At 42.5% G+C, this 21,352-nt stretch overlaps 4 protein-coding genes across 9 annotated transcripts in view; 2 read left to right on the forward strand and 2 right to left on the reverse strand.

Annotated features, from left to right (window-relative positions):
* Positions 1-21,352, forward strand: part of LOC100119861 (ankyrin-2) — a 39,822-nt gene that overhangs the window by 5,482 nt on the left and 12,988 nt on the right. The window contains exons 1-25 of one of the 5 annotated variants that reach the window (XM_032598228.1): positions 1,219-1,563; positions 8,797-8,898; positions 9,042-9,174; positions 9,267-9,430; positions 9,502-9,657; positions 10,086-10,229; positions 10,296-10,493; positions 10,675-10,971; positions 11,335-11,532; positions 11,606-11,752; positions 12,874-13,023; positions 13,112-13,252; positions 13,340-13,495; positions 13,945-14,241; positions 14,326-14,509; positions 14,628-14,747; positions 14,825-14,906; positions 15,006-15,020; positions 15,432-15,656; positions 15,733-15,878; positions 15,959-16,167; positions 16,243-16,637; positions 16,708-16,846; positions 16,917-17,181; positions 17,342-17,497. In XM_032598228.1, the coding sequence (XP_032454119.1) occupies positions 1,540-1,563; positions 8,797-8,898; positions 9,042-9,174; positions 9,267-9,430; positions 9,502-9,657; positions 10,086-10,229; positions 10,296-10,493; positions 10,675-10,971; positions 11,335-11,532; positions 11,606-11,752; positions 12,874-13,023; positions 13,112-13,252; positions 13,340-13,495; positions 13,945-14,241; positions 14,326-14,509; positions 14,628-14,747; positions 14,825-14,906; positions 15,006-15,020; positions 15,432-15,656; positions 15,733-15,878; positions 15,959-16,167; positions 16,243-16,637; positions 16,708-16,846; positions 16,917-17,181; positions 17,342-17,497 (4,243 nt within the window). In that variant the 5' untranslated portion in view covers positions 1,219-1,539. Of the gene's footprint in view, positions 1-1,218; positions 1,564-8,796; positions 8,899-9,041; positions 9,175-9,266; positions 9,431-9,501; positions 9,658-10,085; positions 10,230-10,295; positions 10,494-10,674; positions 10,972-11,334; positions 11,533-11,605; positions 11,753-12,873; positions 13,024-13,111; positions 13,253-13,339; positions 13,496-13,944; positions 14,242-14,325; positions 14,510-14,627; positions 14,748-14,824; positions 14,907-15,005; positions 15,021-15,431; positions 15,657-15,732; positions 15,879-15,958; positions 16,168-16,242; positions 16,638-16,707; positions 16,847-16,916; positions 17,182-17,341; positions 17,498-21,352 lie in introns of those variants that run through there. The other 4 variants (XM_016983398.3, XM_016983392.2, XM_016983396.2 and 1 more) reach the window with 4 other exon arrangements.
* LOC107980827 (venom acid phosphatase Acph-1) lies at positions 3,122-5,101 on the reverse strand. 2 transcript variants are annotated; one of them, XM_016983414.3, is made up of 6 exons: positions 4,862-5,060; positions 4,698-4,802; positions 4,370-4,635; positions 4,114-4,279; positions 3,709-4,041; positions 3,122-3,643 (listed from the first exon to the last, which is right to left on the reverse strand). In XM_016983414.3, the coding sequence occupies exons 1-6, from the start codon at positions 4,982-4,984 to the stop codon at positions 3,425-3,427; spliced, it is 1,212 nt and encodes a 403-aa protein (XP_016838903.1). In that variant the 5' UTR covers positions 4,985-5,060; the 3' UTR covers positions 3,122-3,424. The 2 variants fall into 2 exon arrangements, with proteins under 2 accessions (XP_016838903.1, XP_016838905.1); XM_016983416.3 differs by having other exon boundaries at positions 3,149-3,643; positions 4,114-4,276; positions 4,862-5,101.
* LOC103316117 (venom acid phosphatase Acph-1-like) lies at positions 5,942-7,652 on the reverse strand. The gene is made up of 6 exons (XM_031927431.2): positions 7,498-7,652; positions 7,328-7,432; positions 6,991-7,256; positions 6,762-6,921; positions 6,358-6,687; positions 5,942-6,283 (listed from the first exon to the last, which is right to left on the reverse strand). Exons 1-6 carry the CDS (start codon positions 7,594-7,596, stop codon positions 6,101-6,103), a joined length of 1,143 nt encoding a protein of 380 aa, XP_031783291.1. The 5' UTR covers positions 7,597-7,652; the 3' UTR covers positions 5,942-6,100.
* On the forward strand, positions 18,252-21,310 carry LOC107980829. The gene is made up of 2 exons (XM_016983418.3): positions 18,252-18,439; positions 18,976-21,310. The coding sequence occupies exon 2, from the start codon at positions 19,102-19,104 to the stop codon at positions 20,020-20,022; it is 921 nt and encodes a 306-aa protein (XP_016838907.2). The 5' UTR covers positions 18,252-18,439; positions 18,976-19,101; the 3' UTR covers positions 20,023-21,310.

Consider the following 21,352-nt stretch of genomic DNA (forward strand, 5'->3'; position numbering starts at 1 on the left):
GTGCATATAATAGCGGGAAGTGTATCGGAGGGTGCAGCTTTTTAATCGCTTCCTCGACTGGAATTTTTCGCGATTGCTTCTACAATAAAATAAAATACCGTTTCACACTACTTTTTCCAAGAAAAAACTTTATCCTCGCAACCCTTCCACCCACCTCGTTTATACCCCGTATACAGCGTCGGCACATCAATCGCAGACGGTGTGTAGGTGTATACCTCTCGAGAATCAGCCCATCCGCGAAAAAATGGAAGAAAAGCCTGCCACTACTATTACTACTACTCCCCTCGTGTACAGCCTATATATAGTCTAAAACTCGCGGCCGGCACGCGGTATACGCGCACGCAATGCCGTGCGTATGTACACACACACACATATATATATATATATATATATATATATATATATATATATATATATATATATATATATATAGCTATAGCTATATGCACGGGAAGGGACAGAGTGTGCGCGGGCGCAATCGTTGAGTCGCGACTGCGCCCTCGAGTCTTTTCTACACACCCTATATAGTCTGACTTTTCCGAGAAGCTGAGCCGGTGTAGTGCGAGAGCGATTATGGGGGTTGATTCTCCTTCTCTCTCTCTCTCTCTCTCTCTCTCTCTCTCTCTCTCTCTCTCTCTCTCTCTCTCTCTCTCTCCCGGGTAGAGTTTGAATTTCGGCGCTGATGCGATTCGTTCGATTTTCGTTTTAATTCTTTCAACAAGCAAGTGCAGAATGGCTCATAGACGGCCTTATCGCACAGCATTTACACTACAGGCGATCGAGTAGAAGAGAAGCGTGCAAATGCGCGAGATGCAAATTTCCTCGCATTTGCACAAGTCGCCTATAATTCCGCTGACTATATATATCGATCATCCAACTATCCCTTCTTCCCTCTCTTACACTCTACATCGCGAGAGACAGCGAAGTCCCTCCAAGAAAATTTTCAAAAAATCCACAAACTTCTGCTAGGAAAATAAAAAAAAAAAAATCGCCCTATGCGCACACACCACAGCGTCGAATCCAGCCACCCCCGCGACTACACCAGCGCAGTCCAATGGGGGATGTCTCTCGGCCCGCGCGCAATCGCACTGCAGGCCAGATAGTCAAACCGAAGGGGAAGCTATATAATACACACACACACACATAGGAGGCACATCCATATATCCCTCCGGCGTCCCGGCGCCCTTCGCCGCCGCAGTAGCAAGTGTACTATATACACGCGCGTATTATATATCCTCCGCGTACGGCTCGCGCGACAGTACAGTAGCCGGTGCAGCAGCGTATAGTCGTCGCGACGCCGTGTGTAGCGCGATGACGTCGTCGCATCAGCCTTTTAATCGCTGACTTCTATCGCACGAGTGCGCCGGTCTAGTGTTCTGTGTGTTCCGCTTTTGTGAGAGAAAGAGAGCGAGAGAGAGAAAGAGAAAGAGAGTTTAGCCAGAGGAATTAGCTGGACGGAGCGTCGATCGTCGCGCAGAGGAGGGCGGACCAGAGGCTGGGCTGTGCTGGCCGCCTAGACGCGGAGAGAGCACCGTCGCGATGGTTACCGACAGCACCAGCCAGGTATTCTTCGAAAGCTTCTTTTCCCCGTATACGCACCTATACAGCGCAAGGGGGTCGAAAAAAGGGTGTGTAGCCCAGTCCAGCCCTCTGACCCTATAGTATAAAACCTCTTCCGTTCTCCTTCCGTCCGATCGGCAGCAGCAGCAGCAGCGTTTAAATACCCGGAGAGAATTTAAAAGGTTCTCCCCGCCAGAGTCGATACATACACCCCCCTCGTAGGAAAGTGTCACACCCCTCTGGCATATCTCGCGCGGCATCGCCGGCGAATTTCGTTGCAGTTCGCCTCTGAATTTTTCACTCCCATTTGTCGTGCCCTGATGTACACGCGCCATTGTCTGCGTGCGGGGGTGTACGTAACATAGCGCAGGGGGTAGAGAGCACAGTCACCGGCTATAGCTGAGCAATAGAGAGAGAGAGAGAGAGAGAGAGAGAGAGAGAGAGAGAGAGACGGGCTTTTATAGCCGGCGCGGCAGCAGCGGATCGAATTCGGCCTCGGCGTCGCTGCTGCTTGGAGGGGTGAAGAGAGAGAGAGAGACAGAGGGTGTAGACGATGGGGTGGCGAGAATGAGAAATGCCGGCGCGCGCTGTATACGCTATAGGAACTGTATTACACACACGCACGATCTATTATCCGGCGATACTCGCGGAAGCGCGTAATTATTGCGACTGGTGCGCGGCGGAGGGGGGGGGGCACGTTAATGAGGCATAGCTCTGATTCGCCTTGTGCTTATGATCTCTTTCTTTCACGATATATGCCTTTCGAGTGGATCGTGTCGCGCGAGACTGAGATTCACCGCAATTACGTAGCTTCGTGTGGCGGAGGTGGTGTGAGATTTGATCGATGGACAGAGGCTCGTCGTTAAAGTCGCATTATCCACTAATTAGCTGCTATAACACACTGCACATGTCCCCCGAAACTGACGCAAGAGCTCGTGAAAATCGCGCCCAGCAGCGCCGATATCAGTATAAAGATCCGACTTTGCTATGCACGCTCTGCAGCCTCGAGAAACGCGCTCACCCACACACACACACACACATACGTAGAGCTGTAAAACAGAAGACCAGCGCAAGATACGTCGACGGCTATGTGCAGCGTTCTCTCTCTCTCTCTCTCGACTTGGCACGAGAAATATGTTTTTCTTCCGGTCTGTTTTGCTCCAGTTTAGTAATGGGGCACAAGGGATCGGCTCTTTCTCTCGTTCTCGCTCATATATACACTTCGCGATGAGCGAGTATACATGTATATATGCATACGCTCACACGCGCGGCCTGCTTTATCGGCTTTATTATTTTCCGCCGTCGAGTCATTTGCGAGACAGGAAATTTTTCCCCCCATCCATTATACACACATAGTCGCGTCTGTTTGCGAGATTTTTGCATGCGCGCGCCGTCTCGTGTATATATACGGGAAAGACCGTTTGTCCACGTTATAAGCTTTTGTGTGTAGACTTTGACCGGTGGCGAGGATAAAAAGTGGGTTGGTTATTGGCCTCTTTGCTTCGTTTTTTCATCTTTTTTTGCGATGGTTTGCTTTGAAGTTGAAGGTGGGCGCAGTGGAAAAAGTGAGATTTTTTTTATCGAGAGCTGGCTTTTGGTTTGATATAATTTTGCGGAGTGATGTCGCATTTCAAATACTGCGATTGGTATATTTGAACGATGATTAAAATTCTCTTTTAACTATTTTACGTAATCTTCAATATGACAAGACGACTGTTAGCAATTTTTCAATTCCGAAGCATTTGGCTTTGCGCCAGCTTTACTTCAAGCCAGCTACTGAAAAGTGTGCAAGAGTAATAAACAATGATTACCGAGACAAATCAAAAGTAACGATCAGCCTAAGGGATGACTGAGGTGAATTTAACTATTTAGAGGTAACAGCCGAATCGCCAAAGAACAAATCCTGAATCGATTTTTTTCGTCTTTTTACAAAGTCGTTATAAAGTAGGTTCATCTCTTCGTCAGATGGAATTACTTCAGACTTCTTGAGAATGTTGATGTAACTGTCAATAGGACAAAATTCCTCGCAATCTTTCAATTTTAAAGCTTTTGGTTCTCCGCCAGCTGTCGTCCACGCCAGCCACTGTAAGCGCCGTAAGAATTATACATTTTTGAGATGTTAAGCAAAACTCTATATTGGATATTTACCCTAACGTATAACTGATTTTCCGAGTCACTCCACTTCTCCATAATAAGTCCATTAGCGTAGTCTGGGTGGTCGAACGCATCCGAGAAACCCAAGGCAACCGAGACTGCCGCTAAATTCAGATCGTGTCCACTGTATAGGTAAATCTTACGCGGATTAACAACGGTACTATTTACGTTCATGTTTTCCAAAAGAGTTCTTATCAACGGTCCTCCATTTATTCTTTTCATTTCTGTTGTTGCAGACATCGATCGATGAATGTAGTTTATCAAGTCAAACAGAGCTTTCTTCACTTCATCGGTGTACCATTTGGGAAGTGGAATGTTCAAATGCTCCTGCGATATTGCATAAAATAAAATCTCTTACAATTAATCGATGATTTTGAGTGCTGGTTTCGTTATACTTACGTTCGAGTACAACGTATTGAATGTAAACGCTATGAAATTCACTTCATCCAATGATTCATCTACTCCTAGTTTATCTTTCAGGAAATTAATGAAATCTAAGTGCTCGGATATTTTGCTTTGGAACTCGGCAGAACGTTTGAATTCATTATTGATCGATATAAACCTACATTGAAATGAAATTCATTAATTAGATATCATCATGGATTAAAGAAATTTACGATGCATGCATGCTATTCAAGTATTATCATATACTTACCTTGAACTGAAAGTAGGTTTAAGTAAAATATCTAGCTCTTTCGGTGTGTAGCGTGCAGGAAGAGGTATCCAGTTGAGTTTTTTGTTCCAAACGAATTCAGAAGATGGTGGATACAATCCGGCAAGAACTACTTGCAGCGACATTTTCGTGCGATCATCTTCACTCGAATAAGCGTAAACATCACTCGTATTAAAATCCTCAGAAAGAAAATCAGAGTAACGTTGTCTTAGCATTTGGCCGACTTTGAACAGCTGTTTTTTGCCTAGCTAAACATATGAAGCTTACAAAACAATATAATAAAGAGCGCAATGCACGTTTTCGAACTTACGTTGGTCAATTCTCCTAGTCCATAGGGATTGTACGCATTTAAGCCTGCGTAATTGATGTACTTGAACTCAGCTTTATCCGGTGTTCGCGCTCCATGCCGGAACAGCTATAAAAATAATTGTATACTTGCAAAATATTTATTGTTAAAATAACCATTATAATTACCACTTGTACGAGCTCTAATTTCAAGTCTGTGTGCTTTACGCCCACTTCGGCGATCACTCCAAACGCGTTGCCGAAAAGCACGTAAATGATAAGGCTCGTATACTTGAATTTCATTTTTCGCATTAATGATGATAAAATATGTTGATAAGAATAACAAAATACTCAGTCGGCAAAGGTTACGAAACAAATGGACAAATATATAGAGCGTCTCCGCTTAAATATGAGAGTCATAAGGATGATAAAAAGCTAAAGGTAATTAAGTCACTTAGTTGAATAAATGATAAGACAAAAAAGTGTTTATTGATGCTTTCAAATTAATTATGGATCTTAAACGTAGTGCAGTTGAAGGTTAACGACTTTCTTTGTCGAAAAACACTACTTCTTGGCACATATTTTATCAAACTTACTTTAATACAAGAATCAAATTTTAATATAAGTAATATTTAAAAAAATGAACTCTTATGCAAGGCGTTGTTCGTCGCAACTTTAGTCAATGCAATAAAAGCAGTTAAATTATCGACGATTTTAATATTTTTAATATTTAACTTGAGCTAAAAAGCAATGTTAATTAAAAATATATTACAGTACTGATCTACTTACGATTTGAACGATCGCTAGTTCCAAGTCTTTGTTTTCTACGTCATATTTGGTAGCTGCTTCTGACCTAATGCAAAGACCGAAGTAAAGGCTTGCAATATTTTAAACGGTATATGCTTAAACATAAATTTTGCGGTATCTCAAAAAACTTAATCATTTACTTTGCATTATTGAATAATCAGACAGTTTAAAAAAGAGCTCTTTCAGGAGCGTGATTGCTGATATAAATTGAGAATTCAGATGCGTGTGTCAAATTTAGTCAAAAATGTATTACATCATTTTAAGTCCAATGTTTTTCTTTCTAAATATTTTTGTGAAGTGATTCCAAACGTCTCATATTATCATGAAACTAACTTCATCTTATCGCGCAGTGTATTATGTAGTTTTATATTTAAAATTGTATACTATTTTATCTTTTTATGTTCATACTAAGATTTTTTTTATTCTAAGAGATTTCATTCGCATTAAAATAAATATTTAAACTTTTTTCTTAATAGAATTGCATTTTTATTAACAATAACACTTAACTGTATCTGTATAACATTCCCATTGATTTATAAACGATTCAGTGAAAATGGTTATCAAAAAATTCCAAACCTTGTAAGTAAATATTGTAAGACAACGGCACATCATAGTCACCCTTTATTCACCTAGCAAAAATTCTTGTATTTCCACACGGTAATCGTTAAATCGCTCATTAATTTCCTTATCGGTTGGAATTGAGTCACTGACAACCTTGATATAATTCTCGACAGGACAAAAATCTTCGCAATCCTTGAGCCTCAAAGTTTTCGGATTATCGCCGGGACTAGCCCAAGAGAGTAGCTAAAATGAATTAAACATTATTACAGTCTTGTCGACTCGATTCTAAAATGTATCAACATTAATAATAGACTAACCTTAACGAACACCTTATCTCTAGAGTCTCTCCACTTTTCGATTAATAAACCACTGCCAAATTCTTGAAACTCATTGTCGTCGATACCGTGTGCCTTCCTGACTCCCATTAAATTATGATCGTGTCCACTGTACAGATAGATCTTCCTCGAATCAACCCTGGCATTGTCAAGGTTCATGTTTTTCAGAAAAGTTTTCACAAGCGGCCCTCCATTGATTTTCTTCAATTCAGTCGTCGATGCCCAACTGCCCATGAGATAAGCGTAAAGATCTCTGAAAGTTCTCTTCACGTTGCCCTTATACCAGTCCGGCAAAGGTAACCTCAGTCGATCCTATAGTATCGTGCAAATTTTATTTATCTTAAATAAACAATTTGTACAAAATAATATACGTAAAACGCACTAACGTTCACGTGTAAGGCGTTGTACAGAAGTACCAAGTCGAATACATCTGTCTTCAAATCTTTTCCCGTCTCTCTTTGTAAAAACTCAATGAACTCGTTGCGTTCGTTAAGTACTGTCTGTTGATTTGATTGATTTAAGGCGGCTCTCCATAACGGCCAAAACCTTCAGAATGGTCTTATACTACACATTTTCGAAAACTGGATTAAAAAAAAATATACAGTTGCTACTAACTTGATGTCATTATAAGGCTTCAGTAGAAAGTCCAGTCTCTTCGGCTTATACCTCGTGGACGAAGGAATCCAGTCCAGCTTTTTGTTCCAAACCAACTCGTCACTTGGTGGATAAAGTCCAGCGAGAACCAATTGTAGCGACATTTTTGTGCGATCGTCTTCACTCGAATAAGCGTAGACATGGTTTGGAACATAGGCCTTGTCGAGGAATTTTTTGTAACGTCGCCTCAGCATCTGGCCGATTCTGTACTCTTCTCGCTTTCCATTCTGGAAATATATGTCGATGTACAATACAATTTTCCAACCAAATGCTGTATACAGATGAGAAGTTAAGTTACGTTGGTCAGTTGTCCAAAGCCATAAGGTTCATATGCTTCTTTACCAGCGTAGTCTAGTGTCATAAACTCAGCTGGAATAACGGTTCTCTCGCCGTGTCTGAAAAGCTGTACACACCAAAAAAGTTTAATTAATTAATTAAAAAGTAATTACACAAAAACAGAATGCTCACGGTCTGAACAAGCTCGAGTCGCATATCACGCCCTGGCCGGTTACAACTGACCAAAAATACGTTCAAAACAAGAACCTGCCAGAATAGCAACGAGTTCATCTTCGCTCGAGGCTCTTTTGCGGTATACGCGACATCACGACTTCAGATCCCGCTTAAATATGGTCACGTGTCGACGGATAATGCGATTTAACGAGCCCGCATTAAGTAAACAAAAAAAAAAACGATACAAAAAACCTACGAGATTTATATGTATTAATAGAAGTCCTTTAGGCAACGAAGGCCTGCGCAAAAGAAGAAAAGAAAAACGTCGGTTAGTTCCCAGTATGGTTGTGTTCGTGTCCACGGCTACTATCCTTAAAAAGTGCGACTATGACGTACTTAAACGTTCTATCAAACATTAATCTAAAATTATCGCCGACAAATAATAGGTATCGTCAGGCTAAACAATATACGTGTTGCATGTATTTCCCTGACGATGCATCTCCTCTCCTTTCGCGTGTCGTGTGCGCGCGAGGGAAAAGACGAAAGCTACTTTCTCCTCTCTCTCTCTCTCTCTCGGCTATCGATTTTTCCTAGTTAATGGATTAAGCGGTCTGTGTGCACGACTTAAAGAGACCGGCTCAAAAGGGGCGATGCTTTCCACGACGAGGGATCGTCGGTAATCAGTTTTGTTCTCGCCTGTACAGTCTTCTGCCTAATTGGCTTTCCTTTGTGGCTAAACTGAATTTTGAGGATTCGCGTACACGCGCGATCTCCAAACAGTTTTTATTTCTCGCTGATCTGCTATTTGACCTGTTTTTTTTTTCGAAAAAACAAACAATATAAAAAATTCACTCAAACACAGCATCGGACAGAGTAGACTCGTAAGCTACTCGCCGAAAAAATCAACCCTCGCCACTTAAATAATTCAATACTACTCTCCCTCTCGTATACGCATCGCAGAGCGTCTTTTCCGCCAGAATTTTCGTGCGTCACGTGGCCCTGTGTGTGTGTGTGTGTGTATAAGACATCGTCAGAGCGAGGGCTGAGACTATCGATTTGCCCAGCGGTTAATGGATTAAGCGACGCTTCTCAGCCCTCCTACCTTTACGGAGAGGAGACTGCAGAGGGATATGAGGAATTATCTTTTCTGCCCGCTTGGCTGCTGTCGCTGCGAGAAAAAGTTGTAATTGCTTTTGTTATAAGTTTACCTCTGATCCGACTCTGCAGCGTTTCAAGCCACGAACAAAGCGTTATTGTGATTTTTAATAAACAGGGGCTTATTAATTTCGTGATTGTTTGTGTTTTATCTGCTTACAGAGTGACGCCACGACGTCGTTCCTTCGAGCTGCCCGGTCGGGTAACCTCGAGAAGGTGATCGAGCACCTCGACACGGATCTCGACATTAACACAGCCAACTCGGTAAGCCATAAACGTATACATAATCTCACCTGAAATGATGCTTTGTTCATTATACGTATGATTGAATCGTGCCGCGGTCGTACATCATACGTATACTCGCATGAGTTTTCAAAAACGATATTTCACGCGCGTGATGTTTTCAGAATGGCTTGAATGCGCTGCATTTGGCATCGAAGGATGGCCACGTGGAAATCGTGACGGAACTGCTAAAGCGAGGCGCAAAGGTCGACGCTGCGACGAAAAAAGGGAACACCGCATTGCACATAGCATCCTTAGGTGAGACGAATCGACGAGGAGAGAGAGAGAGAGAGAGAGATGGTTGAATTTTTCTTTTCTCATGCAATTTCGTTTGTTTTCTTCTTTCCCAGCTGGACAATCGGAGATAGTTAATATTCTAATTCAATACGGTGCCGCCGTGAACATTCAATCGCAGAATGGCTTCACCCCGCTTTACATGGCTGCGCAGGAGAATCACGACCAGGTCGTCAAGATCTTGCTCAACAACGGAGCGAACCAGAGTCTCGCGACGGAGGTGCGTTTCGGCGTCTTTTATCTTATCACATTATTAACGCATATTTTAATCGAATGCTTTTAAATTTACAGGACGGGTTCACGCCGTTGGCAGTGGCGATGCAACAGGGACACGACAAGGTAGTTAGCGTACTTTTAGAAAACGACTCGAAGGGCAAAGTGCGATTGCCGGCGCTGCACATAGCCGCGAAAAAGGACGACTGCAAGGCAGCTGACTTACTTTTACAGGTGAGCTACGATCGATTACCAATAATTAATTGCCACTCTCGCACAGTTTTTTCTAGTCAAGTGCCTCCTCTCTCTCTCTCTCTTTCTCTACATCGTGTACATACTCTCCTCCGTGTATACTAGGCTCCATACGGGCTGGTTTTTATTTATAGTTCATTGTCACGAAGCTCCCGATCGCGTATCGTGGATTATTATTATTATTATTGGGTCGATAACGTCCGGCTCGAACGATGCTCTGCTTTTATAGAACAGTGCGTGGGGAATTTTTCACTTAATTTTTCTAGACCACAACCAAACGAAATTAGCTATAGAGTTAGAATAGCTTGTAGCATATCCGACTGCGGTCTTGTTTATAGAGCTAGCACAATTGATTAGCATTAGGATTAAGCCCTCTACCGAGCAGATTATTAAAATGTCTCAGGTAAAAGATGGATTATTTTCAGAACGATCACAAGCCAGACGTGACGTCTAAGAGCGGCTTCACGCCGCTTCACATCGCCGCGCATTACGGCAACGAAGACATCGCCCGATTGCTCATAAAACGAGGCGCCGACGTTAATTATTTAGCTAAGGTAAATAAGCTCGTAAAAGAAATATACTGGATCAGAGATTAATCATAGAGTTATGACGATTTCCAGCACAACATAAGTCCACTCCACGTGGCGGCGAAATGGGGCAAGAACAACATGGTGAAGATCCTGCTGGAAAGCGGCGCGGTGATAGACGCCAAGACGAGGGACGGCCTGACGCCGCTGCATTGCGCAGCGAGATCCGGACACGAGCAGTGCGTCTCGACTTTACTCGAAAACTCGGCACCCATCAGCGCGAGGACGAAGGTTGGACGTTTGTTTTTTCCTCGCATCGTTGTATAATATACCGAGTAGATTATCGGTCGTGTTTTATGCATGTATCCTGTATGATAATTTTAACCTCGATTGGATGCTGATATTATCGATCCGCGGTTCGCGAGCTAACTGCACAGCGCGACAGAGTAAAATACAATATCTTTCTCCTCAGAATGGCCTGGCTCCACTGCACATGGCATCTCAGGGCGACCACGTGGACGCCGCCCGGGTCCTGCTCTATCATCGAGCGCCAGTCGACGAGGTTACCATCGACTACCTGACGTCGCTTCACGTGGCAGCCCACTGCGGCCACGTGCGCGTCGCTAAGCTTCTGCTGGACCGCAAAGCCGATCCGAACGCGAGGGCCCTCAATGGCTTCACTCCGCTGCATATCGCCTGCAAGAAGAACCGCATCAAGGTCGTCGAACTGTTGCTCAAACACGGGGCGTCGATCGAGTCGACCACCGAGGTGAGACGATGCGTTGATCTGTTTCGTGAGAGTATACATTGATTTACTTGTGTTATAGGTAAAATTCGACGAGTTCATTTGTGAATATAATTGATCATTTTTAGACTTTCTTTTTCAAGTAGTTTGTACGATTGTCTTTGTCTTTCTGGAGTTCTACTGTGTGTCTTCGTGTGTACAATATGTATCAGGGAAGTATCTGCAGGAAAAGTTATGTAGGACCTGTAGAATTATTGCAATAAGTAATCTTTTTTAAAAGTTGGCATAGTCATCGATATGTAGCGTGAAACGAAACAATCATACAAACGAAACGAAAATTAATCCGAGTCCGTTTGGAAGCAGTACGAATCTCGTATAATTTTTCAGTCCGGATTGACGCCCCTGCACGTCGCAAGTTTCATGGGCTGCATGAACATCGTGATATTCCTTCTGCAACACGAGGCTAACCCGGACGTACCCACGGTACGAGGTGAAACGCCACTGCATCTTGCGGCTAGAGCCAATCAGACCGACATCATTCGAATATTGTTGAGAAACGGAGCAAAGGTCGATGCTCGCGCCAGGGTGAGTAGTGTGGCATGTGAATTCCAAATGTGCGATCGACATGCTGTAACGAAATATTTATTTCGCGCTGCAGGAACAACAGACGCCGCTGCACATAGCCTCGCGCCTAGGCAACGTGGACATCGTGATGCTGCTCCTTCAACACGGTGCGGCTGTCGACACGACGACGAAAGACATGTACACAGCCCTGCACATAGCCGCGAAGGAGGGCCAGGAAGAGGTAATAATGTCTCCAGACGAGCACGACGGCATCGCCAAGATCGCCGACTACGTCAATCTCCATAATCTCAGGTTCCTCTTCTGGAACCGGCGACGCGAATGGTTGATATGATTAGAACCACGACAACGACTACCGTCAGCGCGGACTTTACGTTAACTCTTTTCTCCAGCTGGGGAGATGCGAATAAAGCTGCCCTACCGACCGAACTGTGTTTTATTTTATTTCTGCAACGCGGGACTCGTTGATGTGATCGTTGAGGTTGTCGAGACGGAGAGATTTTTAATGTGTTCGAATCGTTGTATTTATCACGTCGGTAATCTCGCATCTCCCCGAGAGACGATGTCTCTTATTGTAAAGAATTTTTCGTTGAACGTCATTCTTTTTTAATTTCGACTCTCAGTTGTATTTTGTACAGTCAGGCGATCGTTTATAAGTACTGTTTTTTCAGTTCCTTTTTTATTATAAACTCATCGAGACCACTATACTATACTATAACGACACACTATATTATTTCATTATCACCGTTATCGTTCTCCACGCACCCGCACACACACACACTTGTTTTAATCTGTACGACGACGTTTTTGTTTGGTTTATTTGTTTTATAATTTACATGTTAATAAAGCTGTTATTTATATATCATTTATTACGTTTACTTTACTATGTACATGCGTTCGTCGCTCATTATCGCTTGTCACAAAGTTTCATGAACACACGTTGTGTTATGTTATTAATATTGGTTTTTTACGTAATTTACTGTATATACGTGCACTCGATCGTTCGAAATTTCGAAGTAGCGCACAGTGGCGAATGATCATTGACTCACGTGATTTTTTAGTTGTAGAAGCGACTTTTTATGATTTTCATCTGTTACATTCGATGCAGGTAAGCCTTATGTTTTGTTTTTCCGCTCATTTTTATGTTTTATTACTCACGCACATTCCTCTTCTCTATGATTGGCTTTGTTATTACTCTCCTTTTACTTTGTTTTCTGTTGTCATACCCTGTATCATGCGTTCTGTCATACTGACTGCATACGAATAAAAAGTCGCAAGTTTGCGCAATGATTTTTCCTGTCGTAAAGCGTCGGAACGTTGTATTAACGCTATTCTTTTTATCAGGTGGCGGCTATTCTGGTGGACAATAACGCCTCGGTGAAGGCGACCACGAAAAACGGATTCACACCGCTGCACGTCGCCGCCAAGTACGGGAACATGAACGTGGCGAAGATTCTACTGCAGAAGGACAGCAAACTCGACGCTCAGGGAAAGGTATCAATGTTTCCTTCATAACATCGTGTCTCATTTCGTCTTCTAATATTGTCATCCATTTAATTTACCTTGTCAATTTGTGTTTCAGAACGATATCACGCCTTTGCTGTTAGCTTGCCATTACGATCATCCGAACGTCGCACAATTACTATTAGAGAAAGGAGCTTCACCGCACTTAGCATCGCAAAACGGACAAACGCCGCTTCACATTGCAGCACGTAAAAATCAGGTAAATTTCACAGTAAATTATCTTATTTTAATTGCAACGACAAATTACAAAATACTCTATAACATTGTATGATAAAACGCTTCACAGATGGACATAGCCTCGACGCTACTGGAACACGGAGCGAAAGCCAACGTTGAGTCGAAGGCAGGATTTACGCCGCTACACCTGAGCGCCCAGAAAGGTCATTACGATATGACCAATTTGCTAATCGAACACGGCGCCGACCCGAATCACAAAGCAAAGGTAACCCATTATCAGTTTATACCATAGAGCGTTACTAATACGTATGCGCATTCTAACTTTACCGAAAATCTCTCAATTTGATATGCTATGTTTTTGATGATTCGAAAGTAGAACCATTATTAAAATAGCTCAACGTATTCATTCAATTTATAAGTTTTGAGTAATCATAGTAATAACAAGTTGATGAGCTCGGTCTGTTCTTGAACAAGCTTTGAATTTATGCGGTTAAAGACCAACATTCCAGCGTTTTTCCAGTTTGTGAACTTGGCGGTCTTCCGTAAGGTCAATGTTCTAATTACGGCGAGGTATATCTAATTACTAAGCATATGTGTATAAAATAACAATGCTACTGAAAACAAAACATGGCTATTTCAAACTTAGAAGACCCTAATAATTAGAGATTAGATGAAAGAATAACATAATAATAAACAAAATCATTCGATCCTTAGAATGGCTTGACGGCACTGCATCTGTGCGCCCAGGAGGACTTCATCCGGGTAGCCTCGATTTTGGTGAAAAATGGCGCAAACGTTGAGAGCGAGACCGAAACTGGCTACAGACCAATCCATGTTGCGGCTCACTTCGGAAATCTGTCGATGATTCGATTTTTGCTAAAGCACAGTGCCGAGATCGACGTAAAAACCAAGCAAAACTACACGCCCCTGCATCAGGCAGCACAGCAGGGACACGCGCACATCGTGTCAGCACTCATTGAAGGCAACGCTTCGCATCGAGCTCGCACTAATGTAATTCATTTTCATCTTTAAATAATCAAAATCATCATCAAATAGTTTCATGAGAAAGAGGTATTAAATTTATTTTCCATATAGGATGGATTGACTGCACTAAACATTGCTCAAAAGTTGGGATATATCTCGGTCATGGAAGTGCTCAAAGGACTCTCCTACGATGGTGTTACCCCAGACAACAAGAATTGGGAAGAGAAGTACAAGGTTATAGCCCCGGAGAGCTTGCAAGAGACTAGTCTGATGTCCGACTCTGATGATGAAGGAGGTGCGTAACTCCAAAACTTGGTTATGCTTTTTAATCAGGATTAGGTATTATCGTATTAGTTCCGAAAGGGTCTCGGTATGCCACGTAGTACAAAAAGATTCCTGACATTCGCTTCTAGGTTCGGATGCTCTGATCAGCGAGCAGCCTTACCGATACTTGACCGCTGATCTCATGAAGAGTCTGAGGGATGATTCGCTACCGATTGATGTAACGCGGGATGATCCAGTTCATAGGCAGCGTAAGTGCGCAGCAGTGTATACGATCATAAAAACTTTTTTTACAACTATATATTCTTGACTTACTTTGTATGTACAGTATCCAAGGAAGAACATGCGGAATTCGTGCAGAGCAACAATTACTGCGCTGCTGAGAACTTTGACAGCAACGATTTCGCAAGGTAATTGCAATTTATTGCATAATTTAGCGTATTCGCGACTTTAAAAATAATAAACTACTAACGAACAATTTTTTTTTTTGTACTTTCATGCGATTCCAGACCGCATTATAAATCGTTAGTATAAAGAACTTATTATGTCAGCCAATTCTTGTTTGCCAAACGCACACTGTAAATTGACTGCTTATTATTATCTATCCCACACATGTTAAACAGTCGAACGTTTTACTCTACCTCTTTAATTATACATTTTTCTTTTTTTAAACATCTTTCAGGTTTTGTTATTTAAATTTATTTTCAGTCAGTGTGATAAAACCCTTTCAATCTCTGAGTGAATAAACGAAATATTTTGAAAAACTGGAGTTATCGGATAATTTAATGACAATTGAAAGGGTTAAGACAATTATTCTAGCAAAACGATCATGCTTTATACGATATATTCAATGTTAAATATATATATATATATATATATATATGAATTTCAATCAAGTTGCAACCTAACTCATATATCAATATCCGATTCCACAGATTTCTAGTGAGCTTTCTGGTGGATGCTCGTGGTGGCACGATGAAGGGCTGTCGACATAGTGGTATTCGATTAATAGTTCCGCCAAGACGGGCGACAATGCCGATCCGCGTAACTTGCCGACTGGTCAAGCCCAGTAAGATGGCAAACCCACCGCCTTTAATGGAGGGCGAATCCCTCGCTACAAGAATAATCGAAATGGGACCCGTTGGAGCCTCCTTCTTAGGGTAGGTCATTCAGACTTTTATGTTATGAGTCGCAATTCTTTATGACAATTAAAATATACGTTTATTCTACTTTCAGACCAGTTTTGATCGACATACCGCACTTCGCTTCAGTAGAAGGCAAGGAAAGAGAGATTATCATCTTGCGCAGCGAGAACGGAGAAAACTGGAAGGAGCACGATAATTCCTCTGACAATGACGATACCCTGCTGAACACTCCTTATGGTAAGATGTCTTTGATAAAACTATAAAGAACACAGTTACATAAGTAGTTTCATATCTCTTATATCTGTATTTCTTCTCAGATCCGCAAATGAGCTCAACACACTCGGGAAGGATAACGCGGATACTGACAACCGAGTTTCCTCAGTACTTTGCGATCGTTACCCGCATCAAGCAGGAAGTGCACGTCATCGGTGCTGAAGGTGGTATCTTAATCTCCAGCGTCGCCAACCAAGTGCAAGCCGTCTTTCCGCCTGGCGCTCTTACTAAGAAAATCAAAGTTGGCTTGCAGGTGCGTTACTTCTTTTAAAATAAACTTTCTGTAATTTTGCCAAGTGAAAATAACATTTTCATTTGATGATTCCAGGCACATGTGATACCCGCCGAACTTACCGCCAAACTTTTGGGTAACTGTGTCGCCGTATCCCCTGTCATCACCATTGAGCCTCGTCGACGAAAGTTTCACAAACCCATCAGCCTGACGTTACCGGTACCTCAAGCAGCGAACAAAGGCATGATCAACCATTATGGCGGAGAGACGCCTACTTTGCGTTTGCTCTGCAGCATAGCCGGAGGGATTAGTGAGGCTCAATGGGAGGACGTCACTGGGTCGACTCCGCTGAACTTTATGAACGACAAAGTGTCGTTTACTACCACCGTCTCGGCCAGGTTCTGGCTAATGGACTGCAGAAACATCCAAGAGGTGCCCAAGATGGCTACGGACTTGTACAGAGAATCACTGTTTGTGCCGTTTATTACAAAGTAAGTTGGATTATGTGGTAGACTGAGATTTTTTTAGAACAGTTGTTTTGAAATGGGTTTGTTTTTGCAGCTTTGTCATTTACTCTAAACGAATGGAGGAGGTTGAAGCTACGCTAAGGATTCTCTGTATGACCGACAGTAAGGAGGGAATTCATACTTTAGAGAAGCAAGAAGAATTCGCTGAGATCGTCAAGAGCCGAGACGTAGAGGTATGGATTGAATTAGAATCGATTGACGATACTGACTAAACTTTTGTTCTTAAAATACGATTTTTTAAAGACTCTGGATGGCAAGGATCTTTACATAGAATTCAGTGGAAACCTGATACCGGTCACCAAGTCCGGTGTTCAGCTCAAGTTCACGTTTCATGCTTTCCGGCAAAACCGACTGTCGTTCCACGTAAAGGTCAAGGATCCACAACTAGATCCGGTGGCAAGGATGATGTTTATGAGGGAGCCGAAAGTCGTTAAGGGTGAACCTGCACAACAGCCGCTATGTGTACTCAATATTGTTCTACCGGAGATCACTTACAAAGAATACAAGGGTATGATTTGGAGAAAAGTTACTCCTTTAGGTTCTAGGGTGGAATCGATTTCGAAAAGTAGTTTTTTTGGTTCAGAAACGTAATCCACCCTTATTGAAAAAGGTGAGATGTTAGGTTCAAAACTTATCTAATTGAATACGCGCCATCGATTTTTTTACAGCAGAAGATTCAAACATTATCAGTCAAAAACTGGACATACTCATGAAATCAAGCTACGGTCGGTTCGATTATAGCGAGGAAAAACGCGATCAGCCCAAACGCACGTCGCCAACCGAGAGAAAATTCATCACCGACACTCTTGTGAAGGAACAGACAGGTATGTGAAGTTTTTCCCGCATATTTTTTAACATTCTACGTGTTTGTTAATACGAATAATGCGTACAAGAGGAAATCGTACGTTGTAAATCTAACATGCATAGACCAGTGTGAAATAACATGTGTCACGTAACAAATCATGTTTTTTTATAACTAGGAAAATCATTGCATCGAATAATGTAGATTAAGTGTATACTAAAACCAATTTAACGTATCAGTCATGAACATCGAAAGGACTTCATCGAAAAATCCCATTTCAGCCTTGAGAAACAAAACCATTACAAGTTTTTTTATGTAATTTTGTATATTGTGCGACGAAAAACTCCCTGGTGCAAATGCTCACGAATACCCCACAGAAATCAGACGAACGAAGAAGTATTATATTTGTACTTTTTTTTACTTCCAAATTGAATAACCACCCAGCCACGTATTAACAACAACACACCAGGATAAAACCCAAATCCCGTAACTCAAGACAAGACTTGATCCAATAAACGATATACATGATAAACGTCGAACCTCGTCGAGCGAGACCAACCGCGAAAAAATTATTCATCGAGTGCGTGTCGAAAGAACGTGTGTGTGAGAAACACAACCAATCATCTGTTTGTTTCAATGCTCTCCATCCTCCCTACTCCTACTCAGCGAAGAAGAAAACGCAAATCCTCTTACAAGACTTAGACGACGTAGCCTCTGGGGCTTCAGGCAATTCGATTAGGCCACATAAGAGCATCAAAAAATTCTCTGGGCAAGGTTCCTCCTACAGCTGTGTCGCTTTGTAGTTACCGGCTGACCCTCGAGTGGCCACCGCCGAGTAGAGAAAACTAGTTTTTACCCGCGCGAGCCTAGTCAGTTGTTGTTGTTCCCTTTCAGCAGTCGGTTTCGCGCGGAGCCACATCACGAACGTCTCTCTGCTGTCGTTTGTGTAGAAATCACTGAGGACGTGAGTGATTCTTTTTAGTTTTACTTCTTCATCTGCTATTCGTGCACTCTCGACTTTTCCTTCTTTTTACTGGTTTTGAGATCGTGAGTTGGATACCAGTGTATTTATCAGATGCTATTACGAAGCCAATCAAATTCCAACGAGACAAACCAGATGCCACACGCTCGACATTCTCCTATGAACTTGAAAAATCGCTTTATACATGTTACTAAAAGAAAGTCAATGTTTTTTTGTGCACAACTTATTTTCCAAATTTTATAAAAACTCTGCACTTGTCACTCGAATCGATCTCAACACCGCCTACTTCCATTAATTTTTGTTTTTAACGATTCATGTCTAATCCGATGTGCTGTGTTTTTTATTACTACATCTCAACTCTTTTATATCGCACTAGAAAAACTATTCTTCATTTTTTGCTAACACCCTTCAAATCTCTCACCTCATGAGGCTAACAAAAGAAAAAGAAAAAAAAAAGAAACCGTAGAAGCCCGCACAGCAACCCCCTGTCGACTACAGGCCCGGCTTTAATTTTGCAGGTTCCTTAACCACCTCCCCTAAACCTCCCCTACCGAGTGCCAGATAGCAAAGGTCCTTGACGGCCAGGCGCAGAACGCTGACAAAGCAACGGCGCACCCGTCAGAACACAGCCCAGCTCAGCGAAGATGCAGGAAGTCAGCAGCAACAACACCCCCTCGGTCCTGGTGGAACCACCCCCGCATCAACCCATTTCTAACGAGTCCAGCTGTCCCGTGGCCAAGACGAAGCGCAAGGCTAGGTCGACCCGTCGTCGCCTCAACGCCATGATGAGCAACGCGTCGCTTCACTTCTCCGACACCGATTCCGAGGGCGAGCTCAGTGTCCCGAGAATCTCAACGCCGAATTACTCCGTTAAGAATGCCGCTGCCAACGGAGGTACCGGCAACCTCCTGCACCCGGTGATCTCCGTTACGCTCGACGGCAGCGATGACTCTTCCTACGGCGGCGGCAACGAGCGCAGGAACAGCTTCCTGGAGAACCTCACCGACGTCGACGAGATCTACACCAGCGAGCCCGAGAACGACGCCAAGATGCCCATCAAGTCCGTAACCTCGACGCCTCGAGGCAGCTTGACTGTCGGGGAGAATCCGCACCAAGGCGAGACAGACCTGGAGGACATGTCGAACGACGATGAGGAGGTCGTTCAGGCGCCGATTTTCATCAAGCCGCGCAGCGACATCCTCGTCGACTTCAACGGCGAGACCATCACGACCAAGGAGGGCGACGGGCCCTTCAGCATCGAGGTGCGCAACCAGATGTCCATCGACGAGGAGGCTAAAGACCTGGACAATGACACACCGGACATCGTGGTCATGCCCACTACCGACAGCGAGGACATGGAGGCTTCTGATGAGGACGAGGAGGGCGAAGCTTGCGGACAGAGAAAAGAGTCGTACGAAGCCTTTGATGTACTCGCGGCTTCGCAAATCGTCATGAGGAACGTTGATAAGATGGAACAGCAGCTGCTGAGAGTCAAGTCACCGTCCGGAGGGGCTGAGGATGGCGGTATCAATGAAAGCCACACGGACGTCGAGGATATCGAGTAGATGAAGATTATGATAGATATATAAGACTTTTTAAAGTTGTTCAGAGAGTCGATGATTCGTATTTTTCAATATCTTTTTGATTGTTGTTATCAGGAAATTTCTCAGCTCTTTGAATATTTTTTACTCGAAAATTATAAGATCTTGTAGCCCGTTGTTTCTCGTTTTAATTGTCTCTTGTTATATGAATTTTCAAAGGAACAAATATCCGAAATACTTAGGGACGATGTAGAAGCCAAAAATTTGCAAATCAATACATTACGTACTCAACAATTTGCCGTACGTGGTATAACGAGTGTGTAACTAGTCTAAAATTGTATTACTGAGTTCTGAGAAATTCAGTTGATGGTTACGTCGTAATTTTTATACAAAATATATTTTTTTAATTTAATTGCTGTGCTGCAAAATAAAATTCATATGTGTACAAACAAAACGGTTTCCTCTTGAGCGCACGTCTATGCTCGCTTATCTACATGGTGTAAAATTTTCTTCAATCGATTCAAACTTTCAGTAAATTAGTATCGATAGCGTCATATTATTTATGTGATAAGAAAAAAGTAACCCACTGAATACTCTTTTGTGTCTATTTCCGTTGCTTACCGACGGGATCGCTGCCCTCGACAATGTCGTATAGGCAATAAAATGGATTATTAAATATTCTAAAGCCATACGTCAAGTGTTAGCATCACACACGATTTGACGGTGGAACAATTATACATCATATCATAAATGTGTTTAGTGCAACTTATGTACTATCTACGTGTACCTCGCAAATTCAGATAATATAGTATTGTTGAAATTTTACGGGTGAAGTTAACTAATGAAAAATGACGATAATACGCGAATGCCTTTTAGAGATTAGAAATATAACTAATATTTTCGATGTCCGAATTTGCCGATGCATTGATGTAGTGATGATTATAAAATTCTAAAGTCTAATAATATACGAAAAATTAGTGAAGCGTTTTTGAAACAGCAAACCTAGATTAAATTCATATATTACCTGTTGACTTATATGAAACGCAGTTTATTACTATTGCTGTTATCGTTACTAATAGATACATGTTCTATCGGATCGTTATGTATATAAAAATAGAAATATATTTATTGTATACGTATAATGTTCTGACTATCATTGCATCTTAAAAGCAGATAAGTGCTTGTTAGTTAATTGTACGATGCCTCCCGCGTTTACGGGGGAATTGCGAGCGTTTACAGCAGCAATTCACAGGTGCTGTCTCTTATGTTTATGTAAAACTCAGGTGAAATAAACGAGATTATAATAATGAAACACACCGGATTCTTTACTTTCTTTCAAACGCATTACAGAAGA

This window comes from Nasonia vitripennis, chromosome 3 (genome assembly GCF_009193385.2).
Source record: "Nasonia vitripennis strain AsymCx chromosome 3, Nvit_psr_1.1, whole genome shotgun sequence".
Lineage (NCBI taxonomy): Eukaryota > Metazoa > Arthropoda > Insecta > Hymenoptera > Pteromalidae > Nasonia > Nasonia vitripennis.